At 26.9% G+C, this 10,821-nt stretch overlaps 3 protein-coding genes across 3 annotated transcripts; 1 reads left to right on the top strand and 2 right to left on the bottom strand.

The window, feature by feature from the left end:
- Positions 1 to 1,023: 1,023 nt before the first annotated feature.
- On the bottom strand, positions 1,024 to 4,750 carry LOC107882217. The gene is made up of 8 exons (XM_016800273.2): positions 4,405 to 4,750; positions 4,043 to 4,268; positions 3,593 to 3,856; positions 3,047 to 3,418; positions 2,450 to 2,974; positions 2,138 to 2,232; positions 1,637 to 1,836; positions 1,024 to 1,503 (listed from the first exon to the last, which is right to left on the bottom strand). The coding sequence occupies exons 1-8, from the start codon at positions 4,717 to 4,719 to the stop codon at positions 1,359 to 1,361; spliced, it is 2,142 nt and encodes a 713-aa protein (XP_016655762.1). The 5' UTR covers positions 4,720 to 4,750; the 3' UTR covers positions 1,024 to 1,358.
- An 85-nt stretch (positions 4,751 to 4,835) lies between these two features.
- On the bottom strand, positions 4,836 to 6,711 carry LOC100568687. Its single transcript, XM_008191813.3, has 6 exons — positions 6,091 to 6,711; positions 5,898 to 6,017; positions 5,691 to 5,765; positions 5,542 to 5,619; positions 5,360 to 5,446; positions 4,836 to 4,925 (listed from the first exon to the last, which is right to left on the bottom strand). The coding sequence occupies exons 1-6, from the start codon at positions 6,591 to 6,593 to the stop codon at positions 4,859 to 4,861; spliced, it is 930 nt and encodes a 309-aa protein (XP_008190035.1). The 5' UTR covers positions 6,594 to 6,711; the 3' UTR covers positions 4,836 to 4,858.
- Positions 6,712 to 7,118: 407 nt separating this feature from the next.
- Positions 7,119 to 10,190, top strand: LOC103311947. Its single transcript, XM_008191836.3, has 2 exons — positions 7,119 to 7,452; positions 8,388 to 10,190. The coding sequence occupies exon 2, from the start codon at positions 8,452 to 8,454 to the stop codon at positions 10,006 to 10,008; it is 1,557 nt and encodes a 518-aa protein (XP_008190058.1). The 5' UTR covers positions 7,119 to 7,452; positions 8,388 to 8,451; the 3' UTR covers positions 10,009 to 10,190.
- The last annotated feature ends 631 nt before the right edge of the window (positions 10,191 to 10,821 follow it).

Genomic DNA, 10,821 nt, shown 5'->3' with positions numbered 1-10,821 from the left:
GGTTAGGTATACATTTGAACAAAAATAGTATATTATGTATAAATGATTAAACTGAAATCAAAATGTCTTAAGTTAATAACATATTGTATTATTTATTTTAATTTTTGCAACTACCAACTAGTGAAACTTAGTACTTACCCATAAATTGTACAAATGTAATCGCCAAGCATCCGATCCACGTGTCATAAATCAATTCAGGTACATATATGTTTGATTAAAGTATTAAATTATTAAATAAAATACGTAAAATACAATATGTGGTAAATAATAATAAAGACAATAATTATAGCTTATAGAAGAACCAATAGGGTATTAGGTATATTAAAAAATAAAATACCTACGACCATGAGTCACGGACTCACGGATTCAGTTTGTTATGAATTATGAGTTATCTTATAACCTTAAGAGGACGCCACACGGGCAAACGAAACCATGCAATGGCCAAGAGAATGCGCTGTTAGGTGTTTTCGTGATCCGCAAGCACGCGACGTTTAAGCCGCGCCCACTACTCATAGCCGTGTACCGACCGACGAGTTGTCGAGTTCGGGAGCGTTGTTTATTATCTTATGAACGTTCGTCCGTGACGTATCCCGTCGAAATAAAATTCATACACATAATTGCATTGCCGCCATAATATTTTAAATATTTGCTAGCGCTCTTATACACTAACCATTTTTTAATTAAAGCCACTGTTTGCCCAATAGTATACCTATTTGTATATAACAATATTATGTAGCTAGGAAATCTAGTTTCTATCGTACCTTTAATTGTTGTACAAACATTTTAAGTATTCGAGTTAACAATATTTTACGTACAATAACTTACGATTTACATTTAGTTTGTAAAAAATATCAATATAGACATACCTATTATGTATTTATTTTTATAATTACCAATGTATTGGTATACCGAATGTATTACCATAATACCATTTATTATAATAAATATTATTATTTATATTATTCAATGATAATAATTAATAATATAACATTGAGGACTCTAAACTAGCGAAAATACCGTACAAAAACATGCCAATTTTGTTCCAATAATACGGCTTACTGAATGGTTTTAGAGCAAAATACCTTAATTAAAAGTTGTAGAGGAGAGTTATATTGGGTGACGTATAAGACTCGATTTTTTATATTTTAATTTTTTATACCAATTATTCACAAGTAAAAAAGTGAAAACGCAAAACGATTTTATCGATTTTAAGAATGAAATATTGAAAATCAAGTCTTATACATCACCAAATATAACTTCTTACATTTTAATCAACCATAAATAAACTACTTTAATTTGATTTATACTTACTGAGTTGCAATCAAAGAAAGTAAAAAATAAAAAAACATTCAACTTGTCTAAATTATATTCAAATATTTTATTAATTTTTTTTTATAATCATTTTTTTTTTTTATGTGGTCTGGTTCTCGAATATCTGATTTCAGCATTCTTTTAGGGAATTGTGGATCAATAATTTCGGGTAATAAAGACTTCATATAAAACCTTAAAGTATAAAATATAATATGTTAATAAAATAGGTAAAATAGATAAATCATGATTCACTAATAATCGTGTATTCGTGTGAAAGATTATCTAATTACTCAGAGTGTACAAATTATTAAAAAAAAGAACTCACGTTTGTAGCGGTTCAGACATTTTGGAATCCCAAAATGATTGATCAAAGTATATTTCTTCTATACTGATCCATTTGGCAGTGTATATCACAAAAAAGCATTTTTTTCTCTTAGTAGCGTGTAATTGTCCCATTATTTGGTAGTAATATACGTGATCTTTTTTCAATTTAATTTTTTGCCCTGCAACTTTGCAATATTGTAGCTAAAAATAAAATCAAAATCAAAATTACGTTCACACTTTACACAACATAAATGTTACGAAGGTTAAAACTCTTCAAATCTAACGATATTTAACTGTATAGCTTATACAACTAAATACAAATTTAAGGTACTAAGTAATTATCGACAAAATATAATCGGGAAACCAATATATTGCATGTCACATGAGAAAAATATCGTCGGTATAAAATATAGCAGCAATTTAATTATAACATAATATTTTAACACAATATTTTGTTGGCATATACCCCTAAAATTATAACTAAGCATAATTTAACACTTACCAGTTTACTGTTCACTGCTTCAATGGCATCGTTTGAATCACGAGCAGAATATGGACATTTTATTTCTAATAAATAATGTTCACCAATAAGACCATCTATAAAATAAGTTAAATATTACAAAAAAATGGATCAGCAGCCTCCTAGCTTATGTTGGGGGTAATTGTTCAGATTTATATATTTATTATATTTTAGACTTTCAATTTTTATATGTACATTTTTAACTTGTGATTTAATTTTTATTATTTTTAAAATATAAATTATAATCCGTCTAACTAATATTTTGGTAGTAAAATAATAATAATGTTCTTTTACCTGGGCTGGCAGCTAGAAATGGAAATTCTGGATCTATAATCAAACCATTCTCATAAACTTTTTCTTTCGACAATTGTTCAAATTTTTTACGAGCTAAAGTCTCCATTTCTCTACCATACTGTACCGATTTTGTTTGTAGACTGTCAGAAGCATATAAAATATTATGAACTACATTTTTGCAGCTAGTGTTTGGTCGCATTTTACAAATTTGACCAAATCTTGAAGCTGTTAGTCGTATTTTACGTTCGTTGTACCACATTTCACTGTTGCTTTGTTCTCGAGTTTCAAATTCGATTTTTTTTACATCAGCTCGACCTAATTTTTCTAAAAATTTAATTTTTTTATTTTCCATTTCTTCTGATGAAAAAAATTCTATCAGAGGTTCAGCCAGTCCATAATCTTCGTCTTCTCCTTCCGTTTTAGATTTTTTTGCTTTTCTTTTTTCCGGAAATAATTGTCTTCTTTTACTGGTATTAAGCCGTATTATTCTTTCACTGTTTTTCAAAAACTTTTTTCCAAATATTCCTGTAATAAAATAATTATGTAGCTAACCTATATTAAAGTTATTATTTTATTAAACGTAAATATGCATTTTACCTGGACTACATTTAGTAAATGTTTTATGAATTTGTCTTAAATATTGTTTGGAATTAAATGACACAATGGCAGCTTCTACTCTCGTATTATAATTACCTCTACTACTAAAATTTAATCGTTTTCCGGCAACGTGTTTATTAATAACAGAATTAAACTGTTCACAGATATTAGAAGTCTTATTTTCTAATAAACTTTCCGCATTAGTTACAAGCCTTGAAGTAATGTTCACTATTTCCCTCATCATTCCACTAGTTTCAGCTTCTGGGACTAAATTTAATTGAATTTGTTTTGATCGATCACAAAAATATGACCTACAATTTGAATGATGACCAAGTCGGTGGTATGGTGCATTGATTAAATCACTTCTGAGACCTACAATTATATATGTTTTAGTCTTTTTATGCAATAAAGAAATTTCGGTAAATTGGTCAACAATAGTACAAAATACTATACACTATATTATGATATAACAACATACATAATATTTTAAAATAAATTATTATCATACTCCAACCAAATTCAAAATTATAAATAGGACATAGGTACCTTTAATTTTTTGTGTTTTGGTAGTATTGATTTCTTTTCTCCAATGTAATGCTGCCATCTGAACATCACTTCTAAATCTCTTAATGTTTGATAATATAAATTTGCGAACACGAAGAGGGTAACTCGAATTTCTAGCTAGTGTTGTTAGTTTCGAAGCATAATTTCTCATAAGATGGTTCTTACACTCAATTTTTCTTATTGTAAAGTTAAAGCCATATGGTCGACTTTCGGCTAACCGCTTAGTGACGCTGCTATCTCCATCACCTTAATATTAAAACATTATTTATTATTGTAATTATTATCATTATTATTAATATAATAAACACGTGCAATTTTTTTATAGACAATAATTTTGTTCAAATTCGATGAAATTTGGACGGACCGTTTCCGCTCAGAATCATTATTCGTATACAATGATATCTTTGAATTCAAATGTAGCTCATAATTTACCAATTAAACAGTTGTATTTAAGACCATGCATTTCAACGCTGGTGGAAAAACCTTGTAGCACACCATCTGCTTCCATGCAAGTTGAAGCCTTTTTCCAGTTGAGGAAACATGTATGTACAGGTTTTTCTTTATCCTTCATACCTGAAGACCTTTGACAAATTATGCAATATTTATTTCGAATCCCGACAAATAAAACTTTTTGGGTTCTATAACCAATTATTGATGCCTGTAAACAAATACATATACAATAAATAAATTGATTAAATAAATTAATAAAATAAATATATACTATAATATAAATACTAAGTACTAAATAGGTACATTGGATGAACTTAAAATATTTTTCATATATAGGTACTTACCGCGCCTGATAGTGCATCATACTTGGTCTTATAGCTTCGCTTGGACCATTGCCCGTCCGCGACCACTGTAATAATTGGTATGCCATCCACATCCAAGCTACCAGATTCTACTGCCAATCTCCTTTCTTCTTCCCCGGCTTTCTTCATTTCGTCCCAAGCTGTAGCGTGAACTATTTCAGCTACCTCAGTTTGAACACGCAAAAAACCACTACTCGACAATGCAGGCAAATCAAGAAATCCTGAAAGTTCTGCTAACTGTGTATGTCCAATACCTATAGCTTGGCAAGCATTTACCGCAGCATTATTAATATTCATTTCTGAATTATGAATATATTCCGAATGTAGTCTAGTTTTAATATTACACACTGTACACTTAAAAGAAAAAACTGTTAGAAAACCATAGTTCACTTCTGATTCATATTCCGTGTCAATAAACGAACAACCATAAGGACCACTATGCCGTTTTTTTAATTTGTTCTATTATATGAGACATGTTGACAATTCTCCGACCAGTTAACATTCTAAAATAATGAACATTTTTAATGCATTAATTGAATTCAAGTTATGATAGTAAAAGTCAAATTTCTTTTTTACGGGAGTTCAAAGTTGGACATTGGTTATTTACACGTCAATGAACAAATTGGCATACGATTTTTTTATTTTTTGTTATTCAAAAACTAATAACCGTAAGTACTAAAAATTAAAAATATTTTGACTAATTTTGAGCAATTTATAGGTACATGGATTTTTCTTATTATATTATATTATATTATAATTATTTTAAGTTGACATTTTGACGAAATTAAGTAAATTAAAGATATAATGATTTTGGTTAATTTGTTGTTAATTTAAAAATATTTGCGGGTTATTGAAACTTTTAAAAAATATTATTATATTCTTTACACAATAACATTTTCAAGTGCAATTTTTGATTTAACCTTATTGACATACTTACTGAGTATTTGATTTATTTGTGTTAATTGACGATAAGCTATCATCTATTGTCTGAATACTTAAACTATGTTCAGACGCATTGTAATCACTATAAAGTATATATTATAAATAATAATAATAAGAGTTAAAAATTAAAATATATATTTTCAACTAAGTAATGAACAAAAATATACAAAAACTCACTAAACTTCATTTGACCATTCAGTTACTTTCGACGATGACGTTATAGGCGTAATCACGGGTTCAATCATAATATCTGCACTATAATTTAGGAAAATAAAAATGTATTGACTAGCATACAAGATTATAATAAGTAGTACCTAGACACTTACTCTTTCTTAGGAATAAACTCTTTGTTTGGTGATTGTATGTATTTAGAGTCAATAATTGGTGAAATATTTAAATCCCTAAAAAAAGTAACGTACGTAATGTATGTCGAACCACGGCGTTTAAAAACTTTAAATTCGACCGTTATAAGTAAATGTGCGATGGCACAGTGTTGATATTAGAAGTGCGTCAAATCAGAAGGACGTACTTACTTGAATTGTGATAAAATCGGAGCACTCGGAGCAGATTGTATTATTTGGGCTGTAGACTGCACAAAGGTAGAACCTCCTGGAAAGGAACCATCATATCCTAAATATGGTCCAAAATTGTTGCTTGAAAAAAAAATATCAATTTAGGCACAATAAAATTATAAGAAAAACAATTCATAATGTTTGTTGTACCTACCTGACATGTTTTTCTGCGGGTTCATGTTCCATTAGTTCATTAGAAACAATAGAAACAGAGTTACTATCTTTTTTTATTAGTTTGAGTTTGAGACGTTTGAGTTTCATAATATTTTTGATGGATTTTTTTTTAGAAATATGTGTTCTTTTTAATTCCGCAAATGTAGGGTTCACATCTGAATAGTTAACCAAAGTAGCGTCATATTCGTTTTTCTTCGCTAATCTAAATACACTTTTATTCACTTTTTCGGATGAAAAGTATTCGACCAGTACGATGGGATTTTTTTCATTAGGCAATGAACGAGTGCCTGTTGATTGCCATTCAATGCTGTCAGCAGAACTTTGATTGTACCCACAAATATACCACAAACCTGGTTTTGGTTCCAAGTTATAATACTGTACTACGTCATCACTGTTTAAATTTGATTTTTTAAGTAATTTAATGGCTTCTTTTAAGTTTAAAGCTGAGCGATTTGATAGCAAAAAAATATTTTGCAAAGCCATTTTTATACAATAAAGAAACAACTATTTTTTTAAAATGGAATAAAACACACGCACGCTAACTTTAACTACTTCTAAACTAAACGAGTAAAATCAATATATTTAGATATATTGTATATAGAACACAATAGTAGTCGAATAAAAAATAAACTAGAATTTGTAATTTGTTTGATAAAATGCGTTAGGTACTCATAATATATTATTATGTTGATGTTTTTAATTCCTTAATTGTACGATAATTATATATTATAATTATTTACGATATCTTTACTATAAAGATGAAATATCATGATATAATCATTTTTAAATTATATGTTCAAAGTTCAAACGTCCAAATGTAAGTATGTAAGTAAATATATTAATTGATATTATATTATTAGATAAAAGTACTGACAGCTAGAATTGCATTTGTCATTAATATTATATTGACATTTGGTCATTATCAAACGCATTAAAAAGTTAATAATTTAGAAAAATAAAAATTTATCAAAATAATATACTCATTATAATAAAATATAATTAGTCTCTATATAATATCAATTATAATATAATAATAATATCATTGCATGTAACAAACAATATTCAATATGACAATATCCCACGCTTTATCGAATACATTTTACTGACCAGTACTTCAGAGTACACCATCGAATGCAAGCCTTCGAGATAGAAGAAACGATTTTGTTGTACGTTATATATACAGTGTTTCGACAATCATTTATTTTCCGTGTTTATTTGAATAGTTTTTTGAATTTGTTCTTATAAATATATAACGCCATTCTACTACGTTAAGTCAAAAGATCGACGGACTTTGGTATTCGACGTTTGACATTCATCAAGCGAAATTCAAACATTGAAACAGGTAAGAAAATTGATTTTATTTACCAATTTTTTTTTAAAATTCAATTTTTAATTAATTTTAGTTTTCAATCAGAGTTGAGCAAAATATTATCTAGATAATTATTCGAATAAAAAATTATTTGAATAATTTCTAAACAATATTATTCGAATAATTTTCAAATATGACAATTCGAATGATTTTTTTTACAATTATTCGAATAAAAAATATGTAATTGAATAATTTAAAAACATGCTAATACAAAATACAAATATATTCGAATTCTTTAGATAGTTCTATATTTGTTTCATTTATAGTATTTTTCTATTTATTTCAAATAAAAGAAGATTTACAATCGTAAACTTAAAATACAACGCTAACTATTGTTTTTTTAATACGTAAATGTTTTAATTACCAAAATATTAACCATATGTATTCATATTATGTTAACTAAGATAAAATAACTGAAAATTATTTAACTATGTTTGAAAATTAGTGGAATCATTTGTTATTCAAATAATATTGTTTTTGAATTATTCGAATGATTGTGAAATAATAATTTGAATAATTTTTTATTCGAATACAATATTATCTGAATAAAATTGTATTCGAATGATGATGCCCAACTCTGATTTCAATATTAATTGTTATACATGTCGATCCCACAATTGGGGCCTGATTCATAGAAATTGGTGACTTTCTATGTACTATTATAACTAGATTTTATAGGTTTTTCTTTAGGGGTGTTTTCTATAAATAAATTTAATTTTTGTTAAAGAAACAAAGCCAAATATACTGAAAAATATAAAAAAGAAACAATATTTTCATATTATTAAATGAAATTTTATATTTAAAAAAAATTCAATTTATGACCTTAGTGTTTTTGATATTGTTGCATTATCATTATTTGTTCATACTAATTATACATGATCTAAATTTGTTTTATCTTATTGTTGTAGATATATTATGGTCATAGTACGTCAAATATAATTATTGGACACAGAAGATAAAAAGTAAAAAAAAATGGACTTTAAGAAGGTCATTTATCAAATGCTGCTGTTGTTATTCACCATACAAATTTCTACCACGTTTGATAACCATGAGGAAGATTTGTTTAAATTAACACCAACCAGCGATAGCCCGGGTTTGCAGTACGAACTCATAGGTAATGGTAGAGCTTGCGGAAGTAGTTGGACAATAAATACATATATGGATTTAAATTTTTTAAATAACAGTCTTAAAAATATTAGGGAAATGTTAAAATCAATTGAACTAATTGAGTTCAAAGATATATCTATAACTTTGTATCAGTTAAAAAAACACGCGAATAGATTGGAAAACGAGATAGGTTTAATTGTACAAATGGGTAGACATAACAAAAAAGTTAAGCGATCTTTTGAGTTTGGGGGTACGGTATTCAAATGGATGTATGGAATAGCTGATGCTGACGATGTACGAAGATATGATAGTACGATCGATAAATTAGAAAACAATGAGAAAGATGTAATGCGTATTGTTCATGATCAGATATCTATAGTAAAAAGCACAATAATTAATTTTAACGATTCTGTTACATCATTTAATGAAAATAAGAAAATTTTTGATTCAAATATGAAAGAAGGCGAGAAAAAAGTGAACGAAATGATTATTGAGATAGCTAAGGAAGACAGAAAAATTATTATTCTAAGTTCGATAACTCTTTTAGAAAACTCTATATTTGAATTGGACATGTTTATAAGTAGGTTGCAAAGAGTAATTTCTAACGTACAGAACAATATAGTAGATGCGTTTATAATAACACCCGACCAATTGCTATCGGAAATAAAAAATATTCAGATTATTCTCCCGGATGATTTGAAAATCCCTGTTAAATTTGATAAGGATAATATTCAAGAAATATTCAAAATATTAAGTATTGAAATGCACACAGTAAATGACAGATTTATTTTTTCTTTAAAATTTCCTCTTTGCCTTATAGAAAATTTCAACGTTTATTACATATTACCGATTTACATTCCAATTAATGAACATGGTCAATTTCTCCATATGACTAAAAATTCTATGTATTTGTTAATGGACAAAATAATGACCAAATATTTTATTTGGCCAGATTTAAATAACTGTAAAGTAGTGGATAAAATATTTGTATGTGGATTTAATGAAATTATACATAATTGTGACACGGACCCCACATGTGTAACAGAATTACTAAAAAATTCTGTAACTAAACCACCTCAATGTGATACTTATATCTCTGAATTCAAAACAGAAATGTGGTATCCCTCATTTTTCAAAAACCATTGGTTTTTTGTATGTGAAAAACCCACTACAATTACTATAATTTGTAATAAACAGTCTTTCACTCAAAAAATTAAAATTAAAAGTTCTGGAAAGTTATACTTGAAGTCTGGGTGTATTGCTTACACCTCGAAAGGTGTACTAAAAACTGAACAAGTATTAAATCAAACATCATATTTCTCAGTTCCAGTGGACTTATCTCTTACGAATGATTCATGCTGTAATGTATTCAATTTTTCAAATCAGGTCTGTTTTCCAAACCGATTCACTTCGATGAAATAAAAAATATTAAATTTAATAAAGAAGCGTTCAATAAAATAAATAAGCAATTAGACCAACAAGATATGTTACTAAATTCGCTTATTGTAGATAAAACCTATGAATTTATATACACAAACAAATATTTAGTTGTCATAATAATAGTGTTTTTATTATATTTTATAGCAAAATTTTATTTAAATAGGAAAGCAAAAAAATCAGCTATAGAAAACATTAATTTAAGTTATAATCCTCCAAGTTCTAAAAATTAATTTAGCAAAGGTTCTTAGTACGTATTTATATACCTAATATTATGTATTATTATATTATATTATAATATATATTATTATATAATTGTCAAATACCATTCACAACATTTATATTATTTTTTCGGAAGTCAATAGGTAATTAGTATGTATGTATTTTGTTTACCTTACTTTTTTTCTACACTTATATATTGTATAAATGTTCTTGTATAAATATATTTTATTTTTTAACATACTTTAATAAAATTGTTCAAATAATCAAATGTATAATATGTATAATTGTATTGAAATAAATCGCCTTTATAAATTTTATTTTATTTGTTACTTTTAAACTTTTAAAGTAATTACTAATTTGTATAGCTGTGTCTTCGGTATCTAATACACTGATTATTTGATGAGATAAGTTTTAATTTTTATAAATTCTTATATTTTTAACACAATAAATAATATATATTATATAGAAATTATGTTTAAATGTTTTTGAAGAGGTTTTTATAGATGTTTTATATAACATATAGGACTCGATTTTCGTTATTTCATTTTCAAAATCCATAAAATCGTTTTGCAATTT

Source organism: Acyrthosiphon pisum, chromosome A1 (assembly GCF_005508785.2).
Source record: "Acyrthosiphon pisum isolate AL4f chromosome A1, pea_aphid_22Mar2018_4r6ur, whole genome shotgun sequence".
Classification (NCBI taxonomy): Eukaryota; Metazoa; Arthropoda; class Insecta; order Hemiptera; family Aphididae; genus Acyrthosiphon; species Acyrthosiphon pisum.
This window is presented reverse-complemented; position numbering and strand designations above follow the sequence as displayed.